This window comes from Stegodyphus dumicola, chromosome 8, assembly GCF_044657685.1.
Source record: "Stegodyphus dumicola isolate Sdum_Otavi_A_Nest chromosome 8, ASM4465768v1".
Taxonomy (NCBI): Eukaryota; Metazoa; Arthropoda; class Arachnida; order Araneae; family Eresidae; genus Stegodyphus; species Stegodyphus dumicola.
In genome coordinates, this window is record NC_140775.1 from 190283541 (window position 1) to 190300142 (window position 16602).

At 35.6% G+C, this 16602-nt stretch overlaps 1 protein-coding gene across 1 annotated transcript in view; it reads right to left on the reverse strand.

Moving 5' to 3' along the window:
- LOC118184823 (cytochrome P450 2B11-like) overlaps window positions 1–15946 on the reverse strand; it is a 32122-nt gene extending 16176 nt beyond the window's left edge. Inside the window, exons 1-3 of the mRNA XM_035354549.2 lie at window positions 15796–15946; window positions 4184–4570; window positions 181–514 (exon numbers count right to left, since the gene is read on the reverse strand). Of these exons, the coding sequence (XP_035210440.1) occupies window positions 181–514; window positions 4184–4541 (692 nt within the window). The 5' untranslated portion in view covers window positions 4542–4570; window positions 15796–15946. The remainder of the gene's footprint in view (window positions 1–180; window positions 515–4183; window positions 4571–15795) is intronic.
- Between the last annotated feature and the right edge of the window lie 656 nt (window positions 15947–16602).

The window sequence follows — 16602 nt, forward strand, 5'->3', positions numbered from 1 at the left end:
TCGATCTTTCACCGACTTATTTGGTGAATGTTGACATTCTCCGGTGAAAGTCGACATTCTCCAATTTCGGTCTTTCACGGTAACATATACGTATAAACATAGTATAAACCTTTAAAGCCATTTGCTAAGAAGGCGATTTTAAACCAAAATTTACTAGCGAGAAACTAATACTTTACTTACTTTGGTATAGTTCCATAAAGAAGAGCGTTAGTTTTAAGTAAACTTTCAGCCGCAATCGCGTAATGTTCAAGATATTTACGATACTGCTCTATGGAGATGCCATCTTCCCCGAAGAATGTGCAACGCGCTGTGTTCAGGAATTGGGCATTCACCATCTCAACTATATCCACAGGTTTTCCCTTCAGCCTATGCAGATCTCTGATGGTGGAATCGATGGTATCGTACACTGGTCCTGTCACATTCTCTTTCATGGTTTTCAAACCAATGTCTTTGAAGGCATTAAGAAAGAATTTTCGAAGAGTCCTCCATGCTTCCCCGTTGCTAAAGAGGACACCTGTAAAGATATTTCAAGACATGATCCGTGATATTCATCCGTGATCATACATAAGATATAATCGGACAGGAAGTAACATTAACAATGAAATATTATCAAATTCAATAATTTATTAATAGACAATATTATCTAAACATTGCCTAAATTTCCAGAATTCCAGGCGTAAATAATTTGAGTTGATTTGTGAATGGCTTAAAAATTTACTAAAAATATTACAATTAAAAACTGCATATTACAATCTAATACTTTGTAGAGTTTCTCAAAGAGCTGAAAACATTTTTAAAATTAAAAAAAAAATATGTAGATCATAAGAATTAAAAGAAATCTCCATACCTATTTCTGTTCAACATCAACATCCGAAATAAATTTTTACGAAGCAGTTTACGGTAGTTTAAGAAATAGTTCCTCATTAGTTAAGAATGTAAAACAAACAAACAAAAAAATAACTAAGTAGTTAGAGCGTTGCACTCGCCGAGCAGGAAAGATATCGCTAAAATAGCTCGCTTCATACAGTCTGTCTATCATAAGAAAAGCACTTGCCAGTTAGTCTGCAGTTGTCTGTTGCCGTAGAAACGAGCGAGATTTTGCCTAGGGGTGTCTTCAAGACGAGTGATAAACTCTTTTCCCCTCAACAAACAGTAGCCAAAACCAAAATAACAATAAAGCACCATTTGTTTCGTTCCTATTTGAAATATACTAGCCCTGTTGCTATAGCGACCGCCACCCTCCAGACACTGTGGCGGGCTTCTCGTAGACAGACAGTAGATAGCTGCTTTTGATCCTACCGTTTTAGAGATCAAGCTACCATACTGATGTTCCTGAGTCCATATTCGACAGAACATCATTATCCAAGAACAATGACGTTCACCCTCTATAGGCAAACACCGCAATTACTATCTATCCGAGTAAACCAGGGGCAACTAGTTCACAACACCAATTGCAGATGGCGCCACGAGACTGGCAAAGTCTAAAAGCATCTAGGCAGCTACAACACCCAGGAATCGTAGCCGCATAGTAAACTCTTGCCTAGTGAGTATCTGTGGAACGGGGTTATGAATATCCACGTTATCTTAACTATTTTAATTTGCTCATTCATAAGTGGTAGTCTGCAAAAAGTCGGCCGTGTTGCCGTAATAATATACTCTTTTACAACAAACCGTCTACGCGCGCATTTGACAACCCTGCTTGGCGTTGACATCCCTGCTTGTACGAAGTAAAAAGGAAGTATTGTAATCGCGAAACATTTCGGGTATCATATTTCAACGAAACGTATCCATTTCGACCGCTATCGAATGAACTTTAACGATGTTTTTGCATGACATCTGTATGTAAGGACACTTTCCCCCCCCCCAAAGAATTATAAAATTGATTTAAAATGGTTTCTGAAGAGTTTTTTCTTGTAAGAAGAAAAAAGGAAGCATTGTAATCGCGAAAAGTTTCAGACAGCATATTTCAACGAAAATATTTATTTTGACCGCTTTCGAATGCAATTTAACGCTGTATTTGCGTGATATCTGTACGTAAGGACAGAATAAAAGACTCTTCTCCTCCAAAAAATTATAAAACTGCTTTAAAATGAATTCTGAAGAGAATTTTTCGTAGCGTTTGTACGAACGTATGTACGTACGTATCTCGCATAACTCAAAAACGAGTAACCTCAGAACGTTGAAATTTTGTATATAGGACTGCTATAACATGTAGATATGCACATCGTATTTTGGTTGCAATCGGCCGCGTCAAACGTATATAAATATATTTATATATATATCCACTTTGTTACCCGGCTCAGTGATCTCAGTTTCTTTACTCTTATGTGTTTGTAAATTGTACATTTTTTGCTTTAAAAATTATTGAATTATGTTGTTCTTATCTTCCGGTTAAGGTTTTTATGCATTTAGTAAATCTCTATGTAACATTTTTAGAATTATCAGCAATTTTAAAGTTGTTTAAGTGCCGCTAAGCCTAATAATTTTTTTGATGGCGGCCATTGCTTGTTTACATCTGAACCAGCAGTGTAGTGGATTTGTTGCCAATCTAGAGAAACGTAGCTTCGCAACAACAAAGATAACGCCTTCATTTATAATTCCGCATTAAATCATGCTTAATCCTTTCTGGAATTTTTTCGAGGAAATAAGTACTTAAGATTTACTTCGTAATTTTTAATAGAGATATTTTGGGGTTTTATGTATTTTTGCCTTGTTGTGAATTGAGAACTGAATTAATTGAATGAGAAATACTGAATCGTTTGTGAAAAACTGTTTCCTTTTTTGTTTTGTTTCCTTAATTTCTTTTATACATCGTTCTAGCTTTATTATAGTATTTGAATAGAATATGTGGCAACGATTAGATAATTCTTTAAATGATATATATTTTGTGCATTCTGAGTTATAATATGAACGAAATATAATACTGTTAAGTGAACCTAGCGCCAGAGTATCGCTATGGTAAACAAATAGAGTGAATTTTAAAGAATGCATTTATTCTTTTGTGGTTTATGCGATGTCGACGAAGTAGGTTTAATTCAATGCAATAAGTTTAAACGAAATACAAGAAAAAATGCGTATAATTTAATATTCCGTACAAGGAAGTCATGTGGTGTACTGATCAGAATTTTTTTTTCCCGTGGCGTCTGTACGTATGTATGTATGTATCTCGCATAACTCAAAAACGTGTAGCCTCAGAACGTTGAAATTTTGAATATAGGACTGCTATAACATGCAAATGTGCACCTCGTGTTTTGCTTGCAATCGGCGCACCAAACGTGTATAAATATATTTATATATATATATATCCACTCTGTTACTCCACTCACTGATCTCAATTTCTTTATTCTTCTATGTTGGTAAATTTTGCATTTTTTTGCTTTAAAAATTATTGAATTATGTTGTTCTTATCTTCCGGTTAAGGTTTTTATGCCTTTAGTAAATCTGCATGCAAGATTAGTAGAATTATGAACAATTTAAAAGTTGTTTAAGTGCAGCTAAGCGTAATTATTTTACCATAGCAACCACATATTTTAAACTTAGCAGAATAGTGGATTTGTTGCCAATCTACAGAAACTAAGCTGTGTAACAAAAAAGGATAACGCCTTCTTTTATTACTGTGAATTAAATCATGCTTAATCCATTCTGGAATTTATTAGAGGAAATAAGTGTTTAAGATTTACTTTGTAATTTTTAATATAGATATTTTGAGTTGTATGTATTTTTAGCTTATCGCAAATTGAGAACTGAATTAAGTCAATGAGAAATACTGAATGGTTTGTGAAAAACTGTTTCTTTTTTGTTGTTGTTGTTTGTTTAATTTCTTTTAGATATCTTTTAGATTTATTATAATATTTGGATAAAACATGTGGCAACGATCAGATGATTCTTCAGATGATATAATTTTTGTGCATTCTGAGTTATAAAATGAACGAGATGTAACGCTGTTAAGTGAACTTAGCGCCAGAGTGTCAAGCAAGAATGCGTACAATTTAATATTCCGTACAAGGAAGTGATGTGGTGTACACATCAGATTTTTTTTTTTTAAGTGATGAACTGCGGAAGTAATCCAGATATATGTCTGCACTCTAAGAGTTTGTATTTGTCAAGATTTACATATATATTTCAAATTTTACTTTTGTGAAATATGCAAAGCAAGAAGATGAGAAGCCTAGAGTATAATTACCATCACCAAATAAAGCACTCAGCGTGTGGAGATCGGTGTATCTGCCGCCAAAGGACTCCGAATTAGTAACATGGGCTTCGCGTATGACCTTCAGACTTCCCAAGCTGATAAACAGCTTACCAGCCACTCGGAAGCTGCAGATGTCTCCATATTTCTTTACGTATTTATCCAGCTGCAGATGCAAATTATCGCCCTTCAAAAATGGATAAATACCCAATACTGGCACTCCAGCGGGACCTGGTGGTAACCCTCTGTCCCTCGTGATGTAGTAGATGAAGCCTAATAACAAAGCTATCACAGTGATAGTCAGTGAGTGAGGAGATGCATTTAAAACGCCTTGAATATAATCAGAAATCATCTTGAATGTCCAGATTTCATTAACAGAACCTGCAAACAAAATATGTATTAACCATCAAGCATTGAACTGATTTACGAATATATATAAAGAAACTTACACAAGAAATATGATCTAGTTGATGATAAAGATTGATTCTAAAAGCATTCGGTGAAACCATTTTAACTGTTGTTACGAAATGTACAGGCGCGGGAAGATGGCTTCCCCGCTAAGCAGTTTTAGGTTCGCCATAAATGGCAAAGGAGGGCAGGGTTGCCACTTTTGGCGACAAAATTGGCGATATACCATGGACGGTTGGAGAACCTTCTGGAACGAATTCTTACCGGTTTAGCCCAGAATGTTCCCGAACACAGGCCGAAAGCTATATAAATCCTGCTGGCCCGCAGTCAGTTAGTGCGTCTCAGAGTGTGTGTGCGCCTCCCTCGTCTAGAGTGCGAGTTAGTTAGTATTGAGCTGCTGTCTCGTCTGGCGAGTCAATCCCTGCGGAGTCGGTCGAGTTGACAGCCGGGCAGCGAGTGCCGAGTGGGTTGTCGAGTGCACCGAAGGAATCTGTTAATGTATCGCGGTTAATGCATCGTCGAGAGAGCGTGTTGAGCTCCGGGAACGACTGAACCGAAGAGTCGGGAGCTGTGCTCGTGTGTCGTCGAGTCCATCGCGAGTTCCAGCGTGGAGAGTCTCGAGAGTACGTAGAGTTCGGAGAACGATCGAACCGAGTCGGGAGCTGTACTCTACTGCTTATCGTCGAGTGCATCGCGAGTTGCAGCGTGGAGAGAGAGTACGCAGATTTCCGAGAACGATCGAACCGAGTAGGGAGCTATACTCTACTGCTTATTGTCGAGTGCTTCGCGAGTTAAAGCGTGGAGAGTCTCGAGAGTACGTAAAGTTCCGAGAACGATCGAACCGAGTCGGGAGCTGTACTCACCTGCTTATCGTCGAGTGCTTCGCGAGTTGCAGCGTGGAGAGTTTCGAGAGTATGTAGAGTTCCGAGAACGACCGAACCGAGTCGGGATCTGTACTCTGGTGCTTTGCCGTGAAGCTACCTCCACCGCTGTAGCTTGATAGTCTGAAGGCTGTGATTGCTGATTGTTTCAACGTACTTAACGTTTACGACGACTGTAAGCGTGTGTTTGGAATTTTCCTGATTGACACTGGCTAATAAATTGTGTTTTGATACTTCATCAAGTGTCGTCATAAATCACTCCAAATCCCCGAACCTGTACAAGAACGGAACAATGTTTCTCTACAGCATTGTAAACCTATGGTAATTAAAGACGAACGCGTAACGTATCAATACATATGAGGAAAAAAACTGCACTTACACGTTGTTGTGTTTTCTGAATTCTGGGAAATGTATTAGAAGGATGTGTATAGATATTAGAACGATACACTAGTTAAAGGGGTGTTGGAACCCCAAAATCTTCAAAAAATTGTGATTTCGGATTTTGGCATTTTCAAATTCTCTACACTTTTAGCTTTCTAAAAATACCATTCTTTAATCTCTATGAAAATTAGAACTGTAAAAAAATCTAATTTTAATTTGTCATCTACTGCTTTGATCAATGAGGATTTTTACATAAAAACGCGTTTTTCTCCAAACGTGATATTTTTATACTCGATGTACCTTTTCTCAGGAACTACTGCTCACGCGTATCTAAACTTTTTATGGCTTATTTATTAGATTCCCTAATATTTACTGAAATGAGGTTTTTGAAATAAACTTAGAAAAAAAAAATTTAATTTTTTTGTGTGAGAAAAGTGCTAAATTTTATTATGCCTAACAAAATATTCTGCAATTTACTCTAAAATTCAAAATGCTTCAAAAGCTCATTTCAGTATAATCAGATAGGTATACTTTAATTACAGAAAAAATTTCAAGCTTGTATCTACAGCAGAGTTTGAGAAAAGGTACATCGAAAATGGCCAATTTAACATTGTCGGTATAGGGGTTTCTGATACCCCTAAATATAATTTTATACTAAGACATAAACATTATTGAAAGCATATTCGTTATTCTTCCTGAAAGGTATTAAAAACTTTCTTTTTTAAACTATCGTGGAATGTTATTAAACACATGTTGATGCGCTGTTTAATTTTTTTTTAGTTTGAAAGTTACACGTTTATCTATAATATACAGAGTCTGTTCAAGCACTTTTAGAGCGATATCGATAAAGAATTTTAAGAAAACAAAAGTCTTTGAACAAAACTTTCTGGCAACAATTTGTTATTCGAAACAAGAAATACTGTCTGCTACTTCTAAATTAATTCTTCTTTCAAACTATCGCTGTGAGATGCAAGATGTAAAACTTTCCTAAGTGTAAAATAAGAAATATTACTAATCGGAAATGGAATATTAGTAAATCGTTTTGGCGACGCGAAGCAGAATTATCGTTCAGGTAAAAATGCGATCAGATCGAATATTTAGAAAAATACCCTTTACATTTTAAATATTAGTTAAGCTGTCCCGAAATAGTTCTAAAACGGTGTGATTAAATCAGAAAATTCCTTATTTTTCTAAAATTATGGAACACACACGCTGCTTCACATTGTATGGATTATGCATTTTTGTTTTACGATGTTGATCAAGCTCTTGCAATACAAATTCACTCCAGGTATTCATATTTAATGCCAAGAAATATAAGAAATGGACCAAAACACAGATTTTCCTTTGCTCTAAGAGGATTCATTAGACTGAATTAGTTATAATAATTAAACGAATACAGTTATAAAAAATTAATCGAGAATAAAATTGTCAAAATAAATATTACATTTGCAAATAAATAAAAAAATAAATAGAAAATCTGAAATGTTTCAGATTTTAAATTACGTCCAAAGGGGCGTTTTTTAACATTTTGTGTGTTACCTTTCTTTATTAAATAGCATGTTCCTCGCACTTAAACCATAAGATCCAGTGCAACAGCAATATCGCAAAATAGTTTTAAAACGAGCATATCTTTAGAATTTCCGATACAGAGACTCACGCGCTGGAGATAAAAATGTTTTTTCTGCACAACGTTGCCATTGCTCGCTTTGAAATCCTTGAGTTTGTTAATCAAAAATTCGTCAAAGTTTTAAAAAATAGGAAATCGATCATAAAACAAATTTCAAATTTCAAATTTGGTCTTCCACATGCTCATATTCGTTGGAGGATTACGTTATTCAAAATTCGATGACTCTATGTACCGTTGTTTTATCACAATACGAGAAATATACATACATTTATGCAGATTTTTCATTATTTAATTTCTTCAAATATAATGCAGGACTCTAACATTTTGTGGCAACAGTTTGAAAAGTGAACCGACATTTATGAGTCCGACGCAAAATGCCAAAACGAAACTAATAGTCCTTCGGGATTCAAATCCCTTTGGACTAAAAATATATAAACAAAACAATACAAGAGCAAACACCAAATAATATATTTTTCAAATAATAAAAAAAATAGAATAATTTTTTTAAACAAGAAATCCGCACACCCACTCTTAAGTGACGAAAGTCGTCCTTTGGTATAGCCCATAACCCTTTGATCTCAAGTGCGGCTATATCTTCGTTAATACAATGTATACGCTCTCTCGATATCCTCAAGGCGTTTTCAAAATTCTATTATGTAACTGATAAGGCGTTGCTATGTTGGAGCCTCAAAGGATAAAACGTTTGCACGCAGGCTCCTCAAGTGATAGTTTAAGAATTCGATTTTCGCTGACGTCCTCTCCCAAAAATAAGCACTTTCAATTTAATCTTTAAGCGAAACAAAAACAGATTGATGTTCTATCAACTTGATTAAGATACAACTACACTGTAAAAGAAATTATAACTCCAGATAACTCTGATCTTTTGCTAAGATGATAAATTTTGACCTTGCATGAGGTTTCTTTTATATTTCCAAAATATTGGTCACTTTGAAGTGTATATCTTACCGTGAAAGACCGAAATTGGAGAATGTCGACTTTCACCGGAGAATATCAACATTCACCAAATACGTCGGTGAAAGACCGAATATTTCACTACATTCTTGTATATTCGGACCCTCACCGGTGTATGTCGACAATCACAGATATGCTCCGCTGAAAGTCGAAAAGAGAGGTCACAAAGTGCCATAATAGTTTAAGTTGTTGCAATAAATAAGATTTGAATCACATAATTTAGTAAGTGTTTTATTACTGTTATTTTATTTTCTCATTTAGAACGTACTGTATAATTAAGTAAGTTTTTAACTTCCATTATTTTCCTTTCTCATTTTGAATGTATTGTGTGTTTTAGGTTCTCATGTTCTTAAGTTCTTATTTCAAGTCGCAAGTGCGTTTATTCGCGACTGAATGACGGAGAAGAAAATATAATATTGTTATATGTTCAACATTCACCATTAGTACGTCGACCGGTGTAAGTGTAAATAAGAGGTATAAGTGTCATCCGGTGTAAGTGTAAATAAGAGTATTTGGAAAATATTTCGGACGTACACCAAGAGACTATGGGAATGTTGACATTCACTGGTGAAAGTCGACATCCTCCAGATTTCGGTGTTTCACCGTAACATATGTATGTTAATTAACCGATTATTATGATTTAAACTTTTACTACAACTTTTCGTTTCCCAGTCTCCGCAGGAGAATTGATTGATTAGATTTGATTGAAAGTTTTTAAGTCCACGGTTGTTAATGTTTTAAATAAATAATTATCGCCTACAGTTTAGGCTCTGTCAGTGAATATTTCGGCTTTAGCGATTCTACTAGCTGTCTTTAATACGCGAAATTTAAAATACTGGCCCACTTTGTGCAGTCTTTGGGAACACCACTACGGTACCTTTAATTTCAAACTTTTTTTTCCAATGGCGGGCACTTGCCTATAATGGCACTGGCCACTCGTATGGCCAGAAGTGATGGCCATTTTATTGTGGAGGCACCTAATAATTAGCCACCATAATCTCCTATGTAAGGACAGACAATTATACATCCACGCCTTCTCCGGGATTCGAACCAGCCCTTTCGGTATCGCAGTCTGGCTCCCCTAACCACTATACCGTCCGGGTGGCAAACTTTATTACCCGCAAGTGGTGCAGTTTATTTGAACGCGCAAGTTGTATTTTCTCTTCATGTAAAGAGTACGTAAAAATGTTATTTAAAATTCCTAGGAATTTATCATACTATTTCAAATCGAAAGACAATTCTAATAAGTTCTGAAGTATTATGGATTAATTTTACGTAATTAGGAACCTATAGCATTCACAGGCGGTTGTTTTCACGGAGTTTGTGGCCATGAGAGGTTTGCTGTAATATATAATAACAAAATTATCAAACTTTAACGTTGGCTGCTTGAATTTATAAATCTGCCATAGAAATCGTCATTGCCTCCACGAAAGAACAAATACACTGCTGGCCACCATAAATGCTACACCCTGAAGGAAGTAGGCAAGTAACGTGAAATGTACAACATGCATTAGCGGAGGTGAGATATGCAAATGATTAGAATTTCAGCGCAGACGCAAATCACGCGCGCCCGTGTCGCCGCTTCAAAGCGCTATTTAAGGCTTACAGCGATCATCGTTTGATCAAGTATGCGAGTTCGACAGAGGAAGGATAGTGGCCTACCGAGAGTGTGGATTACCTTTCAGGGAAATCGGTAGTCGTGTTGGACGAAACCAAACAACTGTAATGCGGATATGTGATCGTTGGATGCAGGAGGGTACAACGGACCGACGTGTTCAATCGCATCCACCTCAGTGCACCACTTCACGTGATGACAGGAACATTGTGCGCATGACATTCACGGATCGCTCAGTCATATCACGAACCATCACATTCAGTCTGTAACGCAACATCCAGTGTCTGCGCGTATCATTCGACGCCGTTTACAGCAGACTGTCCGCAAGGCGTCCATTGCTTCGTCTACCCTTGACGCAGAACCACAGACGTCTCTACCGCCAATCTTGCGATGAAAGACGGCTGTGGAGGGTAGAATGGAATGAAATTGTCTTTACTGACGAGTCACGCTTCTGTCTGCAACACCACGGTGGTCGGATTCGAGTTTGGAGACAACGTGGAGAGGATGCTGAACAGCTGCGTTATGCACCGCCCCACTGGTCCTGCACCGGGTATTATGGTATGGGGCGGTATTGGATATCCCTATTGCACTCCTCTAATACGCTTTGCCGGTACTCTAAACAGCCAGCGCTACATCTCCGAGGTGTTGGAGCCAATTGTCCTTCCTTAACTTCAGGGCTTGCCCACAGCCATATTTCAACAGGTTAATGCGCGACCACACGTGGCACGCATTGTCCAAGGGTTCTTCGTCAATCGCCAGATTGAATTGCTTCCCTGGCCGGCTCGCTGTCCGGATCTTTCGCCGGTAGGAAACATGTGATCCATGGTTGCTGAACGATTTACCCAGATTACATCGCAAGCTGCCACACCAGAACAACTTTGGCAACGTGTGAAAGCTGCTTGGTCTGCTGTACCCCAAGAACACATCCAAAGTCTCTTTGAATCAATGCCGAGGCGTGTGGCAGCGGTGATCTCCAACAATGGCGGCTACTCTGGCTACTGATTCTGGAAGGAACCACACTTCCCAGAATTATAAATTTAATCATTTGATACTTGGTCAACGTGTTATCTACTAAATAAATTTTGTTATGATATCTCTTGTCTTTCTTGGTGTTGCATTTTGGGTGGCCAGCAATACTTCGCTGGTGCCATCACAAAGGAAGGGCAAAAAACTTATTTTAAATTTAAATATTTCATTCCAGTGTCCAAAATGAAAACAAAAGTGAATGCGTTAAGAAAATTTCAGAAACAAATTATTTAATTAATTTCACATAATTCAGATATGTATTGCAAATTCGAGGCATGTTGTAAAATTTGGTGTATAACCGTTTGTCCGTATTGGTGAATATTAAGTGGGGTGAAAATCAGTTTCAAGCTATGGATGCTATATGCATTTCGAGATTTAAAATGATATTGCATTAAATTCTTTATCTCTCGCAATGCACCTGTCATATTTTTCTCAGTTACTTCTACGAAGCGTGTAAATTAAGTAACGTTAACGTTAATGCTAAAGAATGTTCATAGGCCCAACCCTACTTTTCTTCTAAATACATATTTCTTCAACAGCTATTGCAGCCTTATATCCTAGGCAGCTAATGCTCATGACTGACACTTCAGCGCAAATTTAAATGCATATTTCTTTATCATTATAAAATGTAGTCAATGTAGCTGTAATTCTGATCTTTGAGAGAAGAAAATTACCCAGTATGGAACAGTGATAAGTGACGATTACTAAACAGAAGGGCCAGAAGACTATACCGAAGAGCACGGGTTCGAACTATGGAGAAGATATGGATATTTGTAAGCATCTACTATCTGCGCGGCAAGGAGGCAATCAAAATGCAGGTGAGCCGAAATCCTCTCGAGAGGTTGTGGTAGGAGAAGTGTGGAAGACCATCTGACTGTACTTCCGGGTTGTTTTCTCCTTTCAAAATCCATCCGGTTCAGAAATTTAAGTATTTAAAATTTTAGTTGATTTCATTATTCACCATATACATTTCTAGAAAAGTGATATTAGGTGATATTAGGACATAGGTAGATTACCTAGACTAATGCAATTTAATATATATTTTCAACAGAAATTTTGGATAGAAATTCATTACAATTCGATTTATTCCGAAATAATAATATTAATAGATAATAGAAAAAATATCTATGATCGCTTGATTTCCCTTTTCCAAAAGGTAGTTATAGAGTCAATTACATCGAAAACTGTAATTTCATTTTATAAATTAAGTAATACTATATCTATATTTACGAGTAATACTACATTTAATCTAAGAGCTACTCCGATCTGAATAGATACTTTTCGATTTCGTTGCGTGGCAACGGTGAAAGAATATTGTTTTTAATATTTTTCGATAAAGGAATTTAGATACAATTAGACTATAAATTTGTTTTCTATATTTCTTATAATTTTTGTAAAGTATGCGGTGTATCCATTAAAATACACTGACTACCAATAAGTATTTGGACACCTGTGATAGAAAAGCAAAACTAACTTTACTCAAAATCAATAGTTGGTAGAGCCTCCACGAGAGGTAATTACAGCGTGGACCCTCTGGGCCATACTTTCCACAAGTCTTTATATGACAGCTAGTGGTATTTTCTTCCACTCGGCTTGGAGAAGACATAGAAGTTTCTTCACCGATTTTGCACGGGTAGTGCACCCCTGAATTCGGCGATGCAACTCGTCCCAGAGGTTCTCGATAGGGTTCAGGTCTGGACTGTGGGCAGGACAGTCCATTCGATGAACTCCATTGGCACCATACCAAGCCTTGGTTAACGTCGAAATATGACAACTGGCATTGTCGTCCTGAAAGTAACAGGGGTCCTACCTGTAAAACTGCCACAACGTAGGAAGCACATTGTCATCCAAAATAGTGCAGTAGGCATCGGAGTTGACCTTACCATGAATGGGGACGAAACGTCCCAGCCCATTCCAGAAGAAACACCCCCAGACCATAATTCCACCTCCGCCGAACTTGACTGTTGGCACAATGCATTCTGGCAGGAGACGTTCTCCAGGTAGACGCCAGACCAGACCCTGCCATCTGAACGGTAAAGGGTGAACCTTGATTCGTCACTCCAAAGAACCCGTTTCCACTGATCTACGGTCCAATTTCGATGTGCTTTGCACCACATTAACCGAGCAGCGCGGTTGGACTTTGTGATCAAAGGCTTATGGGCAGCAGCACGACCATGAAAACCAAGCAGATATGCTTCCTTACGGATGGTATTCATTGAAACAGAAAAACAATCCTCCCGGATACAATACATTGAAACAATACTCCCGGATGCCTGTTGAAACTCCTCGCGGATGAGGGCCATTGGTTGGGTGCGGTTCTTCCGAATTTCTCTGGACAGCACTCATCGGTCTCTATCTCCCAGTTTCGCTGGTCTGCCGACTCGGGGCACATTCCGACAATCACCGCTCACCTTCCACTTCTTAATCACATATTCCACTGTCGATTTTGGGTACTTCAGATCGCTAGATATGTCCCTTAATGATCGGCCACATTTGTGATACACGATAATTATACCTTTCTCGAAATCAGAGAGCTCCGAATTCCGAGTCATCTTGCTTGTGACTAAAGCCGATGCTGTTTCCTACACGATATATAAAGGCGGAGTCCGTGACGTACCTTAGGACCGTAGATATCGTCACTTGCATAGGTGTCCAAATATTTATTGATAGTCAGTGTAGATTATTATTTAAGAATTTGATACATATGGCTATCATTAATACATTTAAATTCATTATTGCATTTGTTAATAATGAATGCAATAATGAAATATTGCATTCATTATTCAAACAAACATATAATGTATACAGAAATCAAACAAAAATATTAAAGTTAAATCAAAATTTCAATGAAAAAAAGTAATTATTGTAAGAGAATAAAAAAATTACTGCATCTAAAACTGCAAATGTAAATAAAATTCTAATTTTGGAATTTTAATAACAAACTTGTAATTTCAAATTGAGAACACTTAAAGTTGTTTCCATAAAATTCGTATTCACATCAGTTAGGTTACAAAAAAAAAAAAAAAAAAAAAAAAAAAAAAAATGAAGAACATCCGTAGTCATTTTTTCTGATTTTTTATGAAATGGTATTGAGCCAGTTTACAAAAAGAAAATAATAAATAGCGACTATTAAATTTCCGGAGAAGAAAAAAATGCAATCTGCTAAACTATTTCTTATCAATATATATTTTTAAATTATCAACTTTCATAAAACAGCCATTATTAAATGCAGAACATAGAAATGTGTTTACATGTAGCGTGTGTTTATAACATGTTATTCATAGGTACAGGATGTTGTGAAGTACCTAATTTGTTCAATTGAATTATTTTGATATAAAATTTTAATAATAATAACTTTAATATAACTAATGCACATTTACTAAATATTATTTCAACTTTTATGAATTGATTTAACTCTCTTTTAAAACTTGGAAATAATTATCCTTTATTAAAAAATTTTCAAATTTTAAGAGATATTTTTTAAAAGATATAATTATCTTTTGTTGGAAAATTTTCAAATTTTAAGACATTTTTGAAATAATTATCTTTTATTAAAAAATTTTCAAATTTTAAGAGACAATTTTTAAAGCTTGGAAATAATTAACAGTTATTAGAAAATTTTCAGATTTTAAGAGCTAGGTTTTAAAACTGAAAAATAATTATCTTTTATTAGAAAATTTTCAAATTTTTAAAGATATTTTTGACTCTTGGAACTAATTATCTTTTTATTAGAAAATTTTTATGTTTTGAGAGATATATTTTAAATCTTAAAAATTATTATCTTTTATTAGAAAACTTTCAAATTTTAAGAGATAAATTTTAAAAGAATTATTTTTTATTAGAAAATTTTCAAATTTTAAGTAATAATTTTTAAAACTTAGAAATAATTAACTTTCATTATAAAATTTGCAGATTTTAAGAGATATTTTTAAGCTTAGAAATAATTAACTTTTATTAGAACATTTTCAAATTTTAAGAGCTATTTTTAAAGTTTGGTAATAATCAGCTTTTATTATAAAAGTTTCAAATTTTAAGAGATATTTTGCATGACACAAAACCGATTTGACGCTAGCGAATAAATTTACTCAGAAATGGAAAACACAATGAAGCATATAATTTGATGGTGACAATGTTAGGGAAACTGAAAATCAGTTTGATTAACAAAACTGTATAAATATTAAAACAACACAAAGAAAACAATAAATATTTTTCATCACATATTCCTACACCCGATAATAAAGCAAACTTATTTTTAATTAATATGCGTCATAAAACAGATTGAGTTTAATTTTTCGATTAAGATTAAATTTCTTGAAATGAAGCTTAAATTATTAGGATAAGAAGAAAAAGGAGATAGATAGAGAGCAGAAGAAAATTCATATTTACTTGACGATATTTAAAATTCGTTTAAATATACGATACTAAATATAATTTACATATCAGGTATGGTAGATTATCAAGCGTTTTACCAATAAACAAAGTCTTTATGTTTTCAATTACATTTAATACTAAACGCTTACGAAATAGACACAGTATCAATACACGCCTAGATAGAGAGCAGAAGAAAATAATTCATATTTACTTGACGATATTTAAAATTCGTTTAAATATACAATACTAAATACAATTTATATATTATGTATGGTAGATTATCAAGCGTTTTATTAGTAAGCAAAATCCTTATATTTTCACTAACCTTTAATACCAAACGCTTACGGAATAGCGTAGACACAGTATCAATACACGCCTGCTACATACGTCGCAATATGTCTTTGATACATTTAACGGCTTCTGTGATCCGTTATCAAACACGTACCCAATCACGAAGTGAAACGATCTGATCTGAAGTGCTTCAAATACGAGAAGATAGAGTTAAAAAATAAAAATGCTGACTGTTTGTTTCCTTCCCACCATCATACTCACTACTAATTTCAATTTATCTGCATTTATACCCCCCCCATATTTTTTGTTTGTTTGCTGCTGTGGCGCAAAATATTTACACTTAAAGAAAACAGTTGTCATCTTGAACTTCGAACTTTAGTGTTTAATTTCTCAGACCAAAACTTCACTGAATTGTGATATCTACTATTTCAAGATGCTTTGGCTATGGACAGTTCACGGGAGGGTGACCCCCACGTGACTACCACTGTCCAATCTGTGTTTTACAGCAAGGATGAATTTGAATATTTTGTTTAGCTAATCTGTTGCACTTAGTTGTGCCATTTGTCTTCATTTAGATCGCGATATTAGTTTAATTATTCCAATCTGGATATCCTGTTCCAAAACTTGATAATTATTAATACATCCAATATTTCTCATTGCACGCGTAAGCTGCTTTGCTCGGAGTCTGAACTTGGGTGGGTGACCACCCAAGTGACAGGCTCCTGCCAATCATCTCCCTCCACTCCACCTACATTTCACAAAATTTGACAAGTTTCGCCTAGTTGGCGCGGCGTAAATCGCCTTAATTAAAAACTTAAGTACCAACGCCTTAGGGCAATTT